General features: G+C 42.9%; 1 protein-coding gene across 3 annotated transcripts in view; it reads right to left on the bottom strand.

Annotated features, from left to right (window-relative positions):
• Positions 1-21,723, bottom strand: part of DZIP1 (DAZ interacting zinc finger protein 1) — a 54,336-nt gene that overhangs the window by 20,758 nt on the left and 11,855 nt on the right. For all 3 annotated transcript variants that reach the window (XM_072760862.1, XM_072760859.1, XM_072760860.1), the window contains 7 exons: positions 19,758-19,882; positions 17,273-17,434; positions 13,633-13,770; positions 11,252-11,314; positions 3,647-3,787; positions 3,133-3,181; positions 1,939-1,995 (listed from right to left, as the gene is read on the bottom strand). In XM_072760862.1, the coding sequence (XP_072616963.1) occupies positions 1,939-1,995; positions 3,133-3,181; positions 3,647-3,787; positions 11,252-11,314; positions 13,633-13,770; positions 17,273-17,434; positions 19,758-19,882 (735 nt within the window). The remainder of the gene's footprint in view (positions 1-1,938; positions 1,996-3,132; positions 3,182-3,646; positions 3,788-11,251; positions 11,315-13,632; positions 13,771-17,272; positions 17,435-19,757; positions 19,883-21,723) is intronic.

Below are 21,723 nucleotides of genomic sequence, written 5' to 3' on the forward strand. Positions count from 1 at the left end.
TTCATTTAAATGGACTCATACATTGTGGCCCTTTGTGCCTGGCTTCTTTCACTTAGCATACAGTTTTCAAAGTTCATCCATATCATATGTAGCATATTAGTAGCTTATAGTTTTATGGCCAAATAACATTCCACTGTATAGTCAGACCACATTTTATAGACTTATTCATTAACTGATGGGCATTTGGGTCGTGTTCACTTTTCAGCTGTTAGGAATAATGCTGGTATGAACATTCATGTACAATGAACCAGTTTTAAAAATCCAACCACTGGGCTGGAACACACCACAAGAAGGCATTAACTCAGCCCTAGAGCCTTTGGAGAAAAGTCTGATTCAGGTGAGACTAAATTCTCTCTACTTTAAAATGTTTAGAAAAGTAGATTCCATAGCCTTCCTTCCAATATTTGGCAATGCTTACCTGAGATTCGTCTCTGGACCTTGTGTTTGTTTGTTAGTGTTCTCTTTTACTACCTTATTAGCGACAGATCTTTAATTCCACTCCTACTCTGAAAAATAATGGCCATAAACCTCAGCATCCTCCATTGGGACACATTTTTGTCTTTACAATGACTGCTGATGAAAGCGTTCAACTCCTAACTGTGCACAGATGGCTAACAATGCTGGAAATCTAAGACCCCCCAAACCACTGGTGACCGACATAATCTAGATCAAGGTTGGCAAGAGTATAATCCATGGGACATGTGAGCCCACCACTGGTCTTTGTAAATAAAGTTTTATCGGAACACAATATTGTTCCAATATTGTGCCAAGTATAATTAAAGTGTGAACAATAGCAATTTAATGCCTTTTACCCTTTCCATCCCTGTATGAAATGTATTTTTTTCCCCACAAGATAGAAGCCTGGCTTCTATTCCCTCAGCCCTACTCTTGGGACCCAACTGCCCTTCCCTCCACAGCACCTCTCAACCTCTTCAGCTTCCAGAACAATCAAGAGGCCTCCAGAAATGGGGCGCCTGGGTGTCTCAGTCAGGAAAACATCTAACTTTTGATTTCAGTTTGGGTCATGATCTCAGAGTGTTAGGATAGGCCCTGAATCAGGCTCCTCGCTCAGCAGGGAGTCTGCTTGAAGATTCTCTCTTCCTATCTCTGTCCCCCTCCCCCACTCTCTCCCTCTAAATAAATAAATCTTTAAAAAACAAAAGAGGCTTCCAGAAGCACCTGAAAAGACTGAGAGAATAAAACCATTAGCATTTTCCAGTCAATTGTGCCAAATTCCTAAACCGGCTCCTCAGTGTCCTTTCCTCACTACAGTCCTGGGCCAGTATGAGTGGTACTCGGGGCCCAGCCTCGGCCTGGACCCTTCCCTGGTACTCAGATCCGTGTTCACACATATGTCCTCTCTTGCCCAGGACTGTCTGCTCCCTAGCTTCCTTCACCCTTACACTTTCCCGAGTGGAATAGTAAAATAATAAAAAATATTTCAGCTACTTATTATTAGGAAAACAATCTGCCCGTTTCTACACTGCACGAATTATGTCTTTGTGGATCATAGCCAAATCCTGACGGCTCCAAGGGACAGACATGCTGAGCCCACCTCAAGTGAGAGGCTGACAGAACATTAGGTCATCTCTGAGTCTCAGTGATGCCAAAATGAGGCAGCCACCAGTCACATCGTCACATGGTGTATTGCTTTGGGAAACCCCCAAGTACAAACTGAGGCAAAGCCAAGAATTTATAGCTGTCCCTTGATTAGGTGAACTGAGAAATAATAGGTATGGCTAACCCAAGTCACCACAAAATCACATGGATATTTACAAACTTGGGTTTTGGAGCTAGGTCAAAGCCAAGAATCAAAATAGATCATATGTAATCTCCAAACACATTGGTTTTCAAAAGAAAGCCTCTACAAATAAGTTGTATCTTGGTTTAGCACTTTAAAAATATCTTTAGGATCCTGAGCCTATTATAGACACTTACTAGGTAGAGCTGGGGCAGTTGGCTTAGATTCAGAAGTTTGCCAGGTTAAAGGATTCCCTGAAATAAAAAAAAAATTAATTAATTAATGACAAAAATCATCAGCTAATGGGTTACATTTTGCCAGCGCTATCCTAATCTCTTCCCTTAGAAAAAATAAAATAAAATTCACCAATATATGGTGACTCACCCAACGGAGTAAAGACATTTAACATAAATCCTTACAAAACTTTTTCCTAAAATTATCAGTCAAATATTTATGCTAAATAATTATACATGTATTGCTAACTACCTGAACTCTCACTGTTTGGAAGAGGAGTTGCAGGGAACCGTGGCCCTCCCCAAACCTTTATCTCAAAACACGAAGGAACCTGTATGTAGGTCACTGAGCCTCCCGGGGGCTCCTAGAAACAAGGAGGAAATGCAGCTCATGCACCCATTACCAACCCCCAGTTGGTTGCCCCTCAAGTAGACAAGTATCCTTCAATGACCTGAGATGAGCAGGAACCAATACATGGGTTATTTGAAAGGAGTGCAGGCAAAGGAAAACTTTATTCTTTATCGGGAGACCTTGGTGGCACTACCGACTCCAGTCTCCCTTCTAGACTCATTCCGGAGTGAGCAGGAGGTAGGTGGCTATATTGCCGCTACAGTCAGTCTCTGTCTGCCTCTGATACACTTAGAACAAACCCTTAACCCCCAAATGCCATAGCTGACAATGACGCAGCAAGTACTTTAGAGTAACTGACGTTGGGGTCATTCACGACAGCTCACACCAGTGTGTGCTTAACAGGTGTATTTTATATATGTTCCCCCCATTTAATCCTCATAAGAAGCCTCTTAATGCCCCACCCCTAGAGCTGCGGAAAGGGAGGCATTCACAGAACTACACAGTGCCAGGCACGGGAGTTGAGCCCAGTCTGTCTCTAGACCTGGTGCGTTTAACTCTAACTCCAACGTGTCGCGTATCAGCCCAGAGGTATGGTTACTAAGCATGTAACCACACCTAACGATATTCTGATAAAAAAAATATGTTAAGACCATTCAATGATAGTCTAGGTATTTAAAATTCTTCAACTTTCTGGATTGTGGTAACAGATCACTCAAATTGAAATCACCATAGGAATGCCATGTTAGTGCCTGGAAGCCACCGGGAGCCCCACCTCACCTCCAGCCCTGGGTTCCTGGTCTACCTACCTTTGGGTTCACTGACACTGTTTAATGGTTTACTGGTAAATTCTTTAATCTGCAAAGAAAAAGTTTTGTTTTTTTTTTTTAATGATGCAAGTTTGAAGCCAAATAGGGACATACTGGATAATGGACAGATGCTGTATTTAGTAAATTAAACTTTTCATGAAGTCCTCCACTTCATGAGGACAGATGGACTTTAAAGATATGAAGGCAAACATTTTATAAAAGTGGCATTTGGATTGGGCTGCTTCTCAAAGTAAGCACAAAGACAAATTCTTCTCTATCTTCAAATTTATTCTAAATTCTAATCAAATACATTTGCTTGCTCTTTACAGTTTTTATTTTAAATACCTTGAAAAAATTATCTTATTGGATTGACTTTTACAAACAATCACAGGGAAGAAGCTATTTTACCTCCTTTATCTTATCCAACTTATGAATGCTCTAAAATAAAACAGAACGTTCTGAGGTAAATTGCCCTGCTTGAAGAAAACCAGTGCCAATACACAGCCCAAAATACCTGTTGTTTCTGCATGATAATCAGTTCATTCTGCTCCTGGAGTCTCTGGCCTAGCTCCTCTATCCTTTTCTTATAGAAGGTGTTACTTGCGTTTAGATCATCTATCATGGAGTTTCGAAGTTTCTCTATGTGTGACAAGAGCTAGAAAGAAAAAAAAAAATTAAGGCGCCTGTCTGCAAACAGCATGTTAAAATGTCTCCATCCTGCCATCTGTACCTACACACCCTGTGATCTTTGCTGGCTTTAGGTTATCTATGCCCATCAAGTCACCAAATACATCTTTGGTCGCTGCGTACCAAGGCATAGGCTATGCAGGTCTGTAGGTCCAGTGACCAAGCACAACCTCTGGCCCTTGGTAGGTTCACAATAAATATTTATGGAGAAAGGATGGTGGAAGAAAGGGAAGAGGGAGGGATGGACGCAGAGAACAGAAAGATCTAAAGGTTCATAGATTCATCTTCAGAGACTTCACGTCAGGGAAGATTATATACTGGACATCAAAAAAATCATAGAAGAATGTGTTTTCAATCATTTAGGCAAAGATTCTTAGAACAATTTCACCAGCCGCTTAGGCAGAGGGGAGAGACACCTTGGTCACTGGAGCAAGGACATTCCGGGCCTGCAGCCTGGAAAGGGAGGTGAAGTGCAAACCAAGCCAAGGGGGTGGCGAGTGTGCCTCCAGGGATGCGGAGAGCTCCAGAAGCAGCACTTCCCAACTTGTTTGGTGTTTTGTAACACTCACTCACCAAGCACTTCATCTTGTTGTATCCACACCACAACCTTATGGATGCATGTTTCCCATGTATGGAGGGGGGATCTCAGGTCTTGAGAGGTAAAGTAGATGGTCTTGAACTCAGAGGGAGGGAATGAGCCCAGACTCGAACTTTCATTATCTGGCTGCAAAGTTACTGCTCTCAGATTTAGTGACTAAATCATGAAGCATCTTAGTAAACAGTATTTGAAAACAATCAAGTAGCCTGTCCCAGGCTAAAAGAAATTTATTTCTTAAGAAATAAATCACCAAAGGGGCGTCTGGGTGGCTAAGTCAGTTAAGTGTCTGTCTTCGGCTCAGGTCATGATCCCAGGATCCTAGGATTGAGCCCCATGTCCAGTTCCCTGTTCAGCGGGAAGTCTGCTTCTCCCTCTCTCTCTGTCGCTCCACCTGCTAGTGCTCTCTTACATACACATGTGCTCTCTCTCTCAAATAAATAAATAGAAATCTTTAAAAAAAAATCACCAAATCAAAAAGTAATACAACATATCTGTTAGAGTGGCCAAAATCCAGGGCACTGACAACACCAGATGCTGGTGTGGATGGAGAGCAGCAAAAACTCATCCATCACTGGTGGGAATGCAAAATAGTACAGTCACTTTGGAAGACAGGCAATTCTTACAAAATGAAACATACCCTTACCCTATGATCCAGCAGTAAGAGTCCCGGGCATTTACCCAAAGGAGCTGAAAACTTACATCCACATGAAATCCTACCCACATTTACAGCAACTCTATTTGTAATTGCTGAAACTTGGAAGCAACCGGGACATCCTTCAGTAGGTAAAGGGATAAACTGTGGTCCATCCAACAATGGAATACTATTCAGTGCTAAAAAGAAATGAGCTACGAAGCCATGAAAACACTTAGAGGAATCTTTAACACATGTTGCTGAGTGAAAGAAGCCAACCTGAAAAGGCTATATCCTATGATTCCAATTATAGCACATTCTCGAAATGGCAAAACTATGGAGACAGTGAAAAAATCAGGGATTGAGGGTGGGATGAATTGGCAGAGTGCAGAGGATTTTTCGGGCAGTGAAAGTATTCTGTTGATGCTATAGTGGTGGCTACACCATTCTACATGTTCTAAATGGTCTCTTTACATTTGTCAAAATCTAGAGACTGTACAATACCAAGAGTAAACCCTAACGTAAAGTATGGACTTTGGGGGACCATGATGTGTTATGTAGGCCTAGCAAATGCAACAAATGTACCACTATGGTGCAGGATGTTGATAATGGGCGAGGCTGTGTGTATAGAGCGAACAGGGAGTATAAGGGAACTCTCTGCACTTTCTGCTCAGTGTTGCTATGAACCTAAAAAAAAAACACAAACAAACCTATTTACATTTAAAACAAAACGGCAACAAAAAGTTAATACTCTTAATCAATACAGTGCAGGGTCTTCCCACTCCTGTGCTCTGTGCACGCAGGAGGCTAGACAAGCACTGGGTTGAGCCAGGTTGAAAAGTTTTCCTGGGGCCACCAGGTGGCCCAGTCCATTAAGCATCTGTCTTCGGCTCAGGTCATGATCTTGGGGTCCTGGGTTCGAGCTCCACATTAGGCTCTCTGTTCAGCAAGGAGTCTGCAGCTCCCTCTCCCTCTGCCTCTACTCCCTGCTCGTGTTCTCTTGCTCTCAAATAAATAAATAAAAAAATTTTTTTAAAGAAAAGGTTCCCTGAGTGAAGCTTAAAAAGAGCCTTTCATATTCTAGGGGATGCTAATAATCTCCTCCAGGAGAACACTATCAAGAACCTTCCCTACATTTTTGTGGACCATGGAAAGAATGCCCCAAAGCAGGTTGGGAAACAGAGCTGGAAAATCAAAGGAAAAGCCAGTGAAAATGCCCAGGGTTCCAGGCAGAGGTTTGGGATCAGCAATATGTGGCGTCAATCCAGACTCCCCAGAAGAAAGAGGACAAGAGGACACAGGAAAAACTGAGGGAGGTTAACACTTGGGTACTGGGATTGAGAAGTGACCAGAAAAGCACAGGAAAGAGTTCGCTGAGTGAGGAACATGATAGTTTAAGCAAGAAAAAGCCAGAAATTATTTCTGAAAGTCTGTGGCCCTCGAGCCCATTCTTGTGACCTCCTGTCATTTCAAGTACTATGTTTTTTCTCTCTTTCAGAGCACAGAACCCCATCATTTCCCTTTGTATGTGACCACCGTACAACCTCCCAAGTTCCATGGAGTCTTCGGTCAGGTCAAAAGGGCATGCCATCATTTATCTGTGACTCCCTTTGAACTCCTACCGATGATATTTAAAAAAAAAAAGAAGAAAAAAAAGACTGCCAAGAACCCAGGTAAAGCAATAAAAACTTGGCAATCACAACTTCCCTTAAACAGAGAAACACAATATGTGCATTGTAGGACCAGTAGGCAGCAATCATGTGGAATAATTAATAGTTAGGTCTCAGGCAGAGATTACTAAACCTGATTGAATCTTTCCCTCTGTTAGGGTTTGAGAGAAATTAAGGAAGAAGAAAGCAGCTTCTGAACTAGCAAAACCGAATGACAGTGGAGCAGCATAGCCTAGCGGCAGCACAAAAACCCCACACCCCTCACATGGGGTGATGCCCCTCACTCAGAGTCGGGGAAGGCCTCTCCTCCTTCCTCCAAAACCACCATCAGGCATTCTTTCTATCATAACTTGCCGTGGCCACATGTACAAATCTGCAAATCGCATTCTATTCCTGCCAGACAGCCACTGAACTGACAGTTCCTACACCTGCCTGGAACAAGAAAGGTTTTAAAGAAGCAAGGACTAAACGTCATCCCCATTGGTAAGGAAGCCCAAATTCTGTCCCTAGATACCAAGACCATAAAATGCCTCAAAGGATAAGAGTAGAACTTCAAATTCTAAGAGCAGTGGCTCGAACCACAGATCCAAAGCAGAAATCATCTGGGGTTTGGGTGCTTCCCCCCCTACAATACCCCAGGATGAACCAGAATCTCAGGCAGTGGAGCTGCGCATACATATTTTGGGAAAGAGCCTCTGGTCATTCTGAAGTGTGTCTTTGGTGAGGAACTTCCACCTTGGTCTCGAAGGGAAGCCTGAACGTTTTCCCGGAAAAGCAATTGCGCTACATTGTCATTGCCTATTCTCCTCCGGAGCTGGCTCAGTGCCTAAAGCATGACAAATAGGCAAGGCAACAAGGCTGACAAGCAAGACCCTGAGTTTCAGAGGGCCGGTGTTCAAATACCGTGCTCAAACCAACAGATGAGTCTTTCTAAACCCAACAAATCAGCGTTTCTTCATCCGTAAAGACAAGGTTGAACGATCCCCTTTCCACATTCATTCCGCAAATATTTAGCGAACACCAATCACATTTTAGGTACTTTAGTCAACACTGGGAATGCGACAAAGCCCTAAACAGACATAGGCCCTCCCACATGGGGCTAGCGATCCGTTGGAGAGACACACCATCCACGAGTGAATGAATGTGACTACTGGAGACAGTGATCGGAGTTACACATGTGAAGTGGTGGGAACTGTGAGAGGAGGGGGCTACCTGCTTAGATGGTGTCAGGTGACTTGGAGGCCAAGGCCAGAGGGGGCCGTGGCAGCAGAGTTCTACAGGGCCCTCAAGTATGCACCCCCAGAGCGCCGCCCTGATTAATCCCGTTCCATTGGCGGGGTTATGAACTGAGCGTTTGTGCACCTCTCCACCAAATTCATATGTTGAAGCCCTAATCCCCCATGTGATGGTATTAGGAGGTGGGGCTTTTGGGAGGTGATTAGGTTTGGATGAATTAGGGTAGGGTCCTCATGATGGGATTAGTGCTCTTATAAGAAACCAGAAGAGCTCTCTTTCCTTCTCTCCCTGCCCTGCGAAGACACAGAGAGAAGGCAGCCATCTGCGACAGGGCTCTTAGCAGGGAGTGAATTGGGTGGCACCCTTGATCCTGCCACATCCCAGCCTCTGGAACTGTGAGAAATAAATGTCTGTTGTTTAAAGCCACCCAGTCTATGGTACTTTGTTACAGCAGCATGAGCAGAGTAAGGCATGGATTGGGTGGAATCTAAGATGTGCCTCTTCTGTTTTGTTTTTTTAAGATTTTATTTATTTATCTGAGAGAAAGAGAGAGAGCACAAGCAGGGGGAGGGGCAGAGGGAGAGGGAGAAGCAAACTCCCTGCTGAGCCAGGGGCCTGAGATCAGAGCTGAAAGCAGACGCTCAACCAACTGAGAGCCACCCAGGTGCCCCCTAAGATGTGCTTCTAACTAACACAATACAGCAAGTGTGAAAGGACCTGACAGATTGCAATTAAAGTCACTAAGTTGCTGACGCTGAATCAAGGAAAGGAAAGATCATCCTGCATGGGCCTATCTTATTCAGGCCAGCCTCTCCCCTGCAGGCTTAAAGAAGTCAATAGCCGAATAGTGAGTCGTGGAGCTGAGGGTCCTGATCCTACAGTGAACCCTAAGGAACCACATATTGCCAATAACCTGAACACGGCGGACCCCAGATGAGAACACAGCCCATTTGACACCCTGAATGCAGCTGTGAGATGCTGAGCACGGAACCCAGCCAGGCTGTGCCTGCCCTCCTAACCCATGGGTGCCGTGGTATGACAAATTGCTGGTAATCTGCTACACGGCACAGAACGCTAATACAGAGGGGAAGGAGCCAGCCACGCAAAGAGCAAATGGAAGGACACCCCAGCAGCAAAAACTCTGTGTGGGAAGAGAAAGAGGCTGGCATGTTCTCTAAGTGACTAGAAGGTTACTGTAGTCAGAAAGAGTTGGTTCTGAGAGAGGATCGGGATGAGGCTGCAGTGGTGGCCAACAGCCAGATGGTCTCATCTGCTCTTTGGAGAGCAAATTGGGAAAGGGGTAGGTTGGAACCAAGAGACGGGTTACGAGGTCCTTTAGAAACAGTGGGGGTTCAGCAGGGAAGGGAGGCACAATGGAAATGTGCAGAGGGATATGGATGTGAGACACGTGAAGGGCCCTGCTGATGGCGGGGACTGATTCTTGAGGGAGAGATAGGGCTAAAGCGTGCATCTCACTCTCTGATCAGGATGCCACTGAACAAAGGGGAAACACATCATCTGAGATATGTTACACTCAGGAAGCTCATGGAGATATCAGGTACAAAGCTGGCTATCTCCTCTGCAGCTCAGAGGGTGGTTAAAGCTGCAGAAATCAACATGGGCCTTACACCCACACACAGCCACCACCTCACTGTATACACTTTCTGTTCCATCCCCGGAGCTCCAGACTCTGAGAAATGCACTGTTGTTTGTCAGCTACCATATGTTTTTATAGCAGCGGGAAGGGCTCAAATACAGGGGACAACAAAGAGCTACAAAATATATACAAAGTGAAAAAAGAAACAGAAGTTTTCCTCTCTTAAAATCACATAAAAAAGTACTTGAGCTTTCCTACACCAGCATGATAGCATTTTCACACTTAAATTTGTGATGCACTTAAATCTGCGATGCACTCAGCTGAAAAGCCAAATTATCATCAAGTTGTTTTCATTAAAATGATTTTTTAAAAGATCTTATTTATTTATTCACTAGAGACACATAAAGAGAGGCAGAGACACAGGGAGAGGGAGAAGCAGGCTTCTTACAGGTAGCCTGGTGCCGGACTGGATCCCGGGACCCAGGATCACGCCCTGAGCCAAAGGCAGATGCTTAACCGCTGAGCCACCCAGGCGTCCCTCATTAAAGTGATTTTAACATGAGCAATCTTTGCCTTTCTTTTTTTTTTTTTTTAATTTTTATTTATTTATGATAGTCACAGAGAGAGAGAGAGAGAGAGAGAGAGAGAGAGAGAGAGGCAGAGACATAGGCAGAGGGAGAAGCAGGCTCCATGCACTGGGAGCCCGACGTGGGATTCGATCCTGGGTCTCCAGGATCGCGCCCTGGGCCAAAGGCAGGCGCTAAACCGCTGCGCCACCCAGGGATCCCAATCTTTGCCTTTCTTAAAGACTGTTTAGACCACCACCCTGCTGTGTGAAAAAGTTAGAAACGAGGTGTTTGACGATGAAGGTATCACTACATAACTTATGAAACATCCATAAGATCATTCTACAGCTGTTAAAAAATCATGATTTTGAAGAATATTTTAAAACAGGAGAAAAAAAAAAAACAGGAGAATGTTTATGACATGTTAAGCTAAAAGCATATACAGTTATAAAGCACAATTCAAAATTTGTAGGACTACATGTATGGATTTCCATAGTGGAGAAATGCAACATTTATGGCATAAAAAACAGACCAAAAAAATTACAAGGAAGTGGTAACAGTGGTTATCAAATTATCATTATTATTTTTAAAGATTTTATTTATTTATTCATGAGAGACAGAGAGAGAGAGAGAGAGAGGCAGAGACACAGGCAGAGGGAGAAGCAGGCTCCATGCAGGAAGCCCAATGTGGGACTCGAACCCGGGACTCTAGGATTACACCCTGGGCCGAAGGCAGGCACTAAACCGCTGAGCCACCCAGGGATCCCTGGTTATCAAATTATAAGTAATTTTAATTTTTGTCACACTTGTCTCCACACATTTTGTTAAGTGGACAAATAATATCTTTGTCGTAGAGAAAAAAATATATATATTCTTCTGGGGCTCCTGGGTGGCTCAGTTTGTTAAGCGTCTGCCTTCAGCTCAGGTCATGATCTCGGGTCCTGGGATCAAGCCCCACATGGGGCTCCCTACTGAGTGGGGAGTCTGCTCCTCCCTCTTCTTCTGCTCCTCCCCCCAGCTCATGCTTATGCTCTCTCTCTCAAATAAATGAATGAAATCTTTAAAATATATGTATATGTAGATATTCTCTTAAAAAAATGACCCACTGACAGGTCATTGGCATCTTAGTCTTACCCGACCCTTCTCTTTCTTATGTTCTTGATGAAGAACTTGAACTCGGGCGGTCCACTTGCTTTCCTACAAAACCATAAAATAAGAGTCATTTATGTATAACGGTCACTATAAAATCTACTTGAAACAGAAGCTTCCTTTTAATGGGTACCTATGCAACCCAACTACCTTCTTGGTAAAATATTAGGAGGCTTTTTTTTTTAGACAATAAAGACTGAAACATGTTTGAACCCATTTGCACTTGGTTTTAATCTTAACCTCTACAGCAAGGGGTCATCAAACATTTTCTGCAAAGGAGCTAATAGTAAATACTACTTAGGCTCCAGGGGCCCCAGGACACAGTCACCCCTACTAGCAGTAGGAGAACATCCGTAGATAGCACAAAAATGAATAGGCATGGCTGTGTTCCAATAAAATACTATTTTTAAAAATAAATAAATTGGCTAATGTGCCAATTTAAGGAGCTGAAAGGCAATACTGAGGTTTCTAAGACCTTGGGTTCTGAACCAACAACACAGGTCCTGGGAAGGAAATAAGAAATCTAGGTGGGATCTTGGGATTTCATAACTGGGCCCTTCAGTTCCTGAAGGACAAGCTTTTGGAGAGCAACTGTCAACAGTTCAGTACAGACACAATTCCTGATCCCCTACCATGGGCCAGAGACCCTGCTGGGCTGCCGTGGCCGGTTGTGGGGGGCGCTTAGGGGACGAGCTCTGCCCTGCACGGGAGGAAAGAGAAGCTGACAATACAGAGTTTTCCTATAATGTGTATGTGAGCAGTTCTTGCTTGGGGGCACTAGAGAAATGCAAGGCCCTGGAGAACTCTCTAGAAGAGCTATTGCCCCAGCTGAAGGAGAAGGCCACAGAGGCAAAAGCAGAATGCAGAAAGCTGTGTTCTGGGAACCATGAGCTGTTGGTGCAGCTGGAACCATCAAGGTAAAGCCAAGAAGGGTGGGGGATGGGCACAGGGCCCAGATCCTCAGGGACTCTGGTTACTGGTTAAGGATTCCAGACTTGGGGGTACCCTGGGTGGCTCAGTGGTTCAGTGTCTGCCTTTGGCTCAGGTCATGATCCCAGGGTCCTGGGATTGAGTCCTGCATCCAGCTCCCCTTAGGGAGCCTGCTTCTCCCTCTGCCTATGTCTCTGCCTCTCTCTCTCTCTCTCTCTCTCTCTCTCTGTCTCTCATGAATAAATAAATTTAAAAATTAAAAAAAAAAAAAGGATTGCAGACTTGGTTCTGTGCAGAATAGGGAGCCATGGGAGGGTAAGACAGGACAGTGACATGGTCAGCCTGGCTGCGAGGTGGAAAGTAGACTGCGGGGAGGGAGGCAAGACATGGACCACAAAATAAGCAGCAGGGACAATCGTCCTAATTTCAAAAACACGCATACTTTTTGAAATGTTATTGTTTTTTTAAATATTTATTTAAAAGATTTTATTTATTTATTTATGAGAGATACAGAGAGAGAGGCAGAGACATAGGCAGAGGGAGAAGCAGGCTCCCTGTGGGGAGCCTGATGCAGGACTCGATCCCAGGACCCTGGGATCATATCCTGAGCCAAAGGCAGACACTCAACCACTGAGCCACACAGGTACCCTTGTTATTGTTTTCTTTAAACAAAATTTTGAATTCATGAACTTTGATCTCTATTTGTTTCCTGGTAAAAAAAAACAATGTTCTCCTAAACTAGTATGACAAAAATTGCCAAAATGACAGCTGTGCTGATTACACAGGGCCACTCTCATTAGGTTTGATAAATGACAAAGACCTTCAGGACACCAGTGTAGCCATATATCTAAGCTCTGGAAATAAAGTTAGTTCTTCCATATTCCTTTCTGTGCCTTTTGAAAGTGGGACCTACACCTGAAATATGAAAAATAAGCTCTAAGGTAATCCCAAGCAATTCAAGTTGATACTAGGTTAGCAAAAACATGAAACAATTTTGCCAACTGTTCTCTTAGTCAATCAACAAGTATCTAATGAACACCTATTATTATGTATTAAGACATAAGAAGAAAAGAATTAGCTCCTTGGTCAGCGAAAGAGACAAACCCTTTTTCTGTAGGTAATGCTTGCTGTAAACTGCTTCACTAATTAAAACCAGGCCCCTGGGGTGCCTGGGTGGCTCAGCGGGTTAAGAAGCTGCCTGCAGGTCAGGTCATGATCTTGGGAATCTTGGGATTGAGCCTCAAATTGGTCTTCCTGCTCAGCGGGGTGTATGCTTCTCCCTCTTACTCTGCTGCTCCCCCTGCTTGTGCACACTCTCTCTCTCTCTGATAAATAAAATCTTAAAAAATATAATAAATAAATAAATAAATAAATAAATAAATAAATAAATAAATAAATCGGGCCCCTTCCTTCAGTGATTGCCCGCTGGTACATACCTGACTATCGAGGAGTTGCATCACACTTTGGAAATCCTGGGGATACTGAGGACGCTCTTCTTTAAATTCATGTGCATCCTTTAACGTGCCTATGTTGGACTTGATCTGCATGTTGGACTTCTGGATTTCTGACAGTTGCTAGAAAAGAAGATGCAAACCCACTGGTACAGATGTTTATATTTTTATTTATTTTTTAAAGAGTTCATTTGTTTGAGAGAGAGAGCAGGAGGAAGGGGCAAAGGCAGAGAGAGAAGCAGACTCCCTGCTACTGGAGGGGAGTCCGACGACCTGGGACTCAATCCTAGGACCTCGGATCATGACCTGAGCCAAAGGCAGATGATTAACTGACTGAGCCACCAGGGCGCCCCCAGATATTTACACTTTAATAAGATGAAACAGAGAATAAAGTTGGAAACACTATAGCCATTTTTAAATCAGACTCTCCTTCTAGATGCTACTTGTGCTTCTCCACTTCTCTCACCTAATGGTTTTCCAATTTTCTTCCTCCTGCTTTCCAGTTTTTTCCAGTAGAATATGCATGCAGGGTGAAAAAGGGAAAGGAAAACCTGACTTTCTAACCTTATACGATGGGTCATACATTTTCTGATGGGCACATAGCAATTGTCAGAAACAGAGGGATGGGGTGCAGCTGGCTCTTGTGAGAATTTAGTGCCAAGGCCAGCACCCATCCAGCAACTGTGTCCCAAAATCCATTAGGGCCATGGTGTTTTAACTCTACCTTTTGCTTATTATGTTATTCACGAAGTTACCAGCGGTGAAAACCCTCGGAAGGAAATATATTAACTGAAAAAACAAAAGGGTGAGGAGCATAGTTTGCCTGCCTAAGTCTGGGCTGAACACAGCAACTGCTTTCAAAGAGTAGAGTATGAAAAGGGGAGAGGGGGTGACTTTTCAGTGTAGAAACCTAACAAACACTACCTCAGCCACGTGATCAAGGTCAGCACCAACAATCATAAATCCAGGGGCGCCTGGGTGGCTCAGCCGGTTAGGAGTCTGCCTTCGGTTCAGGTTCTGATCCCAGGGTCCTGGGATCGAGTCCTGCATCTGGATCCCTGCTTGGCAGGGAGCCTGCTTCTCCCTCTGCCCCTCCCTCCCACCCTCCCTCATGTTCTTGCTCTCTCTCTTAAATAAATAAATAAAATCTTTAAAATATATATATATTAAGAAATTTAAAAGAAAAAACAATTATAAATCATGAAGACAGTATTACCCCTGATATGACATGATGAAAACTGTATTTTATCTCTGAGGATTTTGTTCCCCAAACCCATAAACCCAGTCTAAGCACGAGAAGACTACCGGATAAATTCCAGTAGACAGGGATCCTACTGACAAGTACTCCTCAAAATTGTCCAGGTCACTGAAAACAAGTTGGAGAAACTGTCTCAGACAAGAGCCTGAGATGGACAACTAAATATAATGTATCCTGGACAGGATACTGGAGCAGAAAAGTGACATTAGCTAAAAGCTAAAGACGTTGGACTAGAGTGTGGAGTTTAATACTAATTAATATATCAGTATTGGTTCATCAACTCAACAAATGTACCATATTCATTTAGGATGTCAGTAATATGGAAAACTGTGTACAGGGGTAAGAGAGGGGGGGTTTCTATGACATTTTCTGTGCTCAATTTTTCTGTAAATCTAACTATTCTAAAAAATGAAGCGGGGTGCCTGGGTGGCTCAATCGGTTAAATGTCTGCCTTTGGTTTGGGTCATGATCTCCAGGTCCCAGGATTGAGCCCCAAGTCAGGCTCCTTGCTCAATGGGGAATCTGCTTCTCTCTCTCTCTCTCACTCTTGCTCTTGCTCTCTCTCTCCCTCTGCCTCTCTCCATTGCTTCTTCTCTCTTCTCTCTCTCTCTTTCAAATAAATTGATAAAATGTTTTTTAAAAAATGAAGTCTAGGGAATCTCTGGGTGGTTCAGCAGTATAGTGCCTGCCTTTGGCCAAGGGCGTGATACTGGAGTCCCGGGGTCAAGTCCCACATCGGGCTCCCTGCGTGGAGCCTGCTTCTCTCTCTGCCTGCGTCTCTGCCTCTCTGTGTCTTTCATGAATAAATAAAATCTTAAAAAAAATGAAGTCTATTATAAATAATTTAAAAAACCATCTATAGCTAAAAAGGGCAAATAATCCACATGTGATCACCTGAGAAACAGACAAGTGAAACACGACATGCAGGCAATGGGACATAAGGTGGCAATGACAAAGGCGTGAGAGAGTCATTCCTACAATATGGATACAGCTTGAAAACACTAGACTAACTGGGAGCGGCTGCTCACCAAACATCACAAATTGTATGACTCAATTCATATGAAATGTCCACAACAGGCAGATCCACAGAGGTGGGAAGTAGATCTGTGCTTGCCAGTAGCTCGAGGGAGAGAGTGCCAGTGGGCACAGGATTTCTTCCCTGGGTAATGAAATGCTCGGAAATGACTGTGAGGATGGTTGCACAACTCTGTAAACATACTAAAAACCATTGATTTTTTTTTTTTTTTTTAGGTGGGAGAGGGCCAGAGACAGACTCTTAAGAGGTCTGCATGCCCAGTGCGGAGCCTTAAGTGGAGTGCAATTTTTATGTGTCGTGAAATATTCTTAGGACTTTTTTCAATCATTTAGGAATATTAAAACCTTTCTTAGCTCGCTGGCCATACAAAAAGAAGTAGTATGCCAGATTCAGTTCACAGGGTGTGGTTTGCCAAACCCTGTCCAAAAGTTCAAGGCGTTTTAGAGAAGGCTCTTAGCCATATTCCAAAAATATCCCTCCATTTTAGTTTACAGAGCTTGTCCCCTAGAGGGAGCTCAAGGATCTTGCGTCTTTTCCCCAAGAGTGACTCAGGACTGAGCTGCCCATCCAGCTCAAGTAATTCTTAGCTGGAAGACAATGGCCAGTGTCACAGAGCTTAAGGTTCCAGCCCAACGAGGCATGTCTCTGTCAATGCCTGTGACCAGGGCAGTATGGATCAAGGTTTCTCCCACAGGGGATGGTGGCTCAGTTAGCCAACAAGAGCTTGTTCAGTCCTCTTCATCAGCCAGGCCTAGGGTCAGGAAGGGAATTGGTTAAAGGTTCTACTTCTGTCTTTCTGGATTGGCTTCCACATCGGTGAACTGTGTCAACCTTTCCAGAAAGTTCCTTTGGAACTTTGAAAGCTTCAAAACTCAGGGAGAGGTTTATGGTTTATGACTATCAAGTTCTAACAGCTAAGGAAAGAGAGACCCTCTAGTATGATCTGAGCAAAGGTACCAAACTGTTCTTTTTTTTTTTTAAGATTTTTTTTTTAATTTTTAAGTAATCTCTATGCCCAATGTGGGGCTCGAGCTCACAACCTTGAGATCAAGGGTCCCATGTTCCACAACTGAGCTAGCCAGGTGCCCCTCAAATGTACCAAGTGTTCTGGACACACATTTGGGGCCAAAGCTCCCATTCTCAAAGATGCGACTTTTGCTGACTTGCTCTGTCTTCTGTATGTCTTGTGCTCCTTCAGGACTCTCAGAAGGAGGGGTGTCTGGGCACAATAAAGTAATTTCTAGATCCACTAGCCATCATGCCATTCTAACACCACCTCTCAAGGCAACAACCCTACCAATACTATGAGGACCTCTTGGCTTAATACTCACATATTCTAATGCCGAATTCTTGGAAGTCAATTCTTTAAACTCTTTCATAAACATTTCCTTGACTTTTTCCATTTCACTAACTAGTTTCTCCTTTTCTTCTTCTTTCCATCTATCAAATAGCTTCAGAAATTCTTCCTCTTTTGTTTTCTGCATTTCATATTCCTGAAATTATTTTAATGCACGGGTTTAAAAGTTCTCATATGAAGCAAACATGCAAAATTTTAAATAAATGGTCACAGTTTTGCCCTCCAATGTGGCAGCTAGTATTTCTTGTATCAGTCAGGTTTGCAATCGCACTTCATATCATTCATGGCAATGCCCACAGTCATTTTTTCAAATCCAAAACAGCACACAGCATCCTTTTGTCCTTAACATTTCTTAAAATACAAACACAGAGGCCCAAAGTCTCAAGAGTTCTATGATCTATAAACCTGTATAGTAGATGTGCAATAATATGTAAAATGTAAACATACTTTAAAAGAAAATGTCTATTGAACAGTAGAACCATTCGCAATATTGTATCACTTTGGATAGAGTAGCCCCACCTCACCCCTCAAAAACACAAATTTGTATTTATACAAGCTAAATTCAAGGTCTAGTCAATCAGCTCTGATTTCTCAATAACCTTCACTTTTTGGTTTTTTACCTAACTGGAGTAGGTAAATAAACTCAATCTGACAAACATACAGAACACTGCACCCAACGACACCAGAACACACATTCTTGTTAAACGCACATGAAAGATTCACCAGGATAGACCATATGTTTGGTCATAAAAGATTCTCTATAAATTTTAAAAGACTGAAATCATGCTAAGTGTATTCCCAACCACAATGGAATGAAGCCAGAAATCAATAACAGAAGAAAAACTGGAAAATTCATGAATACATGAAAATTAAGCAATGTACTCTTAAACAACCAAGGGGCTAAAGAAAAGGTCACTAAGGAAGTTAGAAAATACTTGGAGGTGAATGAAAATTAAAACACAACATACCAGGAAAAAAAAAAAAAAGGAAAGCCAAAGCAGTGGTCATAGGGAAATTTATAGCTGTAAATCCTACACTAAAACAAAAACAAAAACAAAAACAAAACTCAAGAGACAAAGATTATCTTAAAGAAGCCAATCATCAAGACGATATAGGAATTGCAAATATTTATGTGTCCAAATCGCAGCACCCAAATTTATAAAGTATATACTAATAAAACAAAAAGGAGATATAGATAAAGACAGCAACACAGTAATAGTAGGGGACTTTAATACTCTACCCTCAATGATGTATAGGTCATCCAGACACAAACAGGATTTGGACAACACTATATACCAAATGGACCCAACAGACATATACTATCCAACAGCAGCAGAATGCACATTCTTCTCAGTGCACATGGAACATTCTCCCAGACAGATTATACATTAGGGTCACAAAACAAATCTTTCTAAATTCAAGAAGACTGAAATTATATCAAGTATCTTTTCTGACCACATTGTATAAAACTCAGTAGAAATCAGTAATAGGAGGAAAACTGGAAAATTTGCAAATGCATAAAAACTAAACAGTACACTCCTGATCAATGGATCAAAGAAGGAATCAAAAGGGAAGTAAAAAATAACTCTGGATTAATGAAAATGGAAACATATATACCAAATTGTATGGGATGCAGTAAAAGCAGTTCAAAGAAGAAAGTTTATAGCTAAAAATGCCAACATTAGGAAAAAAGGAAAGATCTTAAATAAACAATCTAACTTTATACCTCAAGATCTAGAAAAAAAGAACTAAGCTCAAAGTTAGCAGGATGAAGGAAATATAAAGATTAGAGCAGAAAGGGGATCCCTGGGTGCTTCAGTGGTTTGGCGCCTGCCTCTGGCCCAGGGCGTGATCTTGGAGTCCTGGGATCAGGTCCCACATCAGGCTCCCTGCATGGAGCCTGCTTCTCCCTCTGCCTGTGTCTCTGCCTCTCTCTCTGTGTCTCTCATGAATAAATAAAATCTTAAAAAAAAAAAAGATTAGAGCAGAAAAATAAAAATAGAGAACAGAAAAACAATAGAAAAGGTGAACAAAACTAAGAGTTGGGTTTTTTTAAAAAAAGATAAACAAAATTGACGAACTTTTAGTAGACCACCCAAAAATGGAAAAAGGACTCAAATAAATTATAAACGAAAAGAGGACACATTACAACTGATACTACAGAATTACAAGGATCATTAATAGCCTACTGTGCACAATTATATGCCAATAAACTGGACACTCTCAAAGAAATGGATAAATTCCTAGAAACATGTAACCTACCAAGACTGAATCATGGAAACAACAGAAAGTCTGAACAGACCAATAATGAATAAGGGCACTGAAGCACCAATCAAACACCTCCCAATAAAGAAAAGTCCAAGACCAGATGGCTTCACTGGTGAATTCCATCAAACATTTCAAAGGAATTCATACCAGTCCTTCCCATCACACCACCCTTTCAGAACTCAGTAGCCTACCTTAGAGAACCTGACAGCATGGGCGTGCTGTGCAGCCTCCAGCTGAGACTTGGTGAGCTGCAGCTGTTCCTTCAGCATGTCAATCTCACTCTGGAGCTTATCAGTCTGTGCCTTCTTCTTATACTCTGTTGCAACAGAAATATGTTATTAAAATACCACCTCCTCTGAAACCTAACTAAAAATTTACAGGGTACAGTCTTATTGATAGGACAAAAACAAAGGAAAGTGCTCTGACTTGGGATATTATTACTTTTTCAGGCCACACAAGCCAATTACTTGCAGCCCTTCGTGTTATAGGGTGCTGAATTACTTGTAGCAGATTCTTTCAGCCACTGTGTTGGATTATCCTTCAGAGACAGTGCGAGAGCCCATTCAGGGAACAATAAGGATGACAAGGAATAATCCCGGGCTCCTCTTGGAGATGCCAGTCTCAATGAGAGAAGGGAAGCAAGTTTCTGCTGCAGGTACCACCATACTGGAAATTTCTATGGTCACCAACCTTCTGGCTCCCACCACACTCTCCTGAGAACCCCATCAGTGCTAAGACAAGCAGAGGCTGGCAATCAAAATGCAAACTGGGGCTATAAGCTGTCCATAGGGCCAAAACGAGGTACCAAAAGGTTGTAAAAAGGAAGCAACAAGTGAAAGAGAAGGTACTTATGTACATGTACTTACATGAAGATGTGCACATGACTGAATGGATATACATGTGTCTGTGAGTGTAGACATGAAAGGTATGGAAACCAAAGTAGAAAGTCAGAATCTCAAAGATGACCTGAAGAAATAATACTCATTTCAGAGTCTGAAATACTCTCTGAAACGAGTATGAGATAGAATAAGATACTGAAACAGAAGAGAAAGAAGGTCAGTTTCACACTGAAGAATGGTAGGTTAATTAAAATATTTAATCTTCCCAATTTCTCCAACATACTGCTAAATTGTATAATGGTCCATGATTTACAAATGGAATTTTCCGCTGTTCGTACTGTTTATACAAAGCTTTAGCTGTTTCCTAAATAAATCTGTTTGTCTGAAATAGGCAGGGATGGAAGCAGACTGGCCCAAAAAGGAGGCTAAAGCAAGCTAGGAGCACACTTGTTGAGATGCTAAAAGCATTTAAATCATAATGAGAATTTCTGTGGGTTACTGTTCTGTAGGCAATCTGCAGAAAGCTTTGATCTGAGAAGACCTGGCCTTTTTTGTTTGTTTACATTAAGAACATTTACATAACAAGAAACCTGGTTCCTGGAGAAGCACTGAACCCCTGCCTTCTCTTAATTTTCCCCTCTATACATGGTTAATTCACATCAGCACCCAAATACATCTTCCTATCTCCCACATCAAAGGAAACAAAAATTTTGCCTTGGTCCCACATTTCCCTCCAGACAATGCCTCGTGTCTCTGCTGCCCTTCCCCACAAATGGTACTTAAGTAAATATGTACAATGTGACCCCTTGCTCACCTGGTTCTCAGCTTAGCTCACTCCCTTTGGGCTTTTGTTCCCACCAACCCACAGAAGCGGTCATGTCAAGGTCAGCAGCAGCCATCGTGACAGCAAGAATCAATTCTTGGTCCTCATCTTACTCTGTGCCTCAGGAACATTCAGGAAAGTGGATACTGCCTGCCTTCCGGAAACACTTGTTTCCCTTGTTTTCCATGCCAACACACTCCCCAGGTCTCCCTTCTGCCTCCATGACTATTTCTCACTGCCCTTGGCTGCTCCTCGCGTTGGGAGAGCCGCAGGGCTGGCTCTCTGCCGTCTTCCCCTCTCTAGGTGAGCTCATCCAGCCCAGCTCTGCTAAGGACTTCTGGGTTTAGATCTCCAGCCCGGGCCTCTACCTTGACCTCCAGATCCCCTGCACCTCCACTTGGATGGTGACAGTATCGGGACTCAAGTTTACCCTGACCAAAACAAACCCTCTGCCCCTAGGTCCCCATCTCAGGAGCTATCACTGCCATTCACCCA

This window comes from Vulpes vulpes, chromosome 6, assembly GCF_048418805.1.
Source record: "Vulpes vulpes isolate BD-2025 chromosome 6, VulVul3, whole genome shotgun sequence".
In the NCBI taxonomy this organism is placed as follows: Eukaryota; Metazoa; Chordata; class Mammalia; order Carnivora; family Canidae; genus Vulpes; species Vulpes vulpes.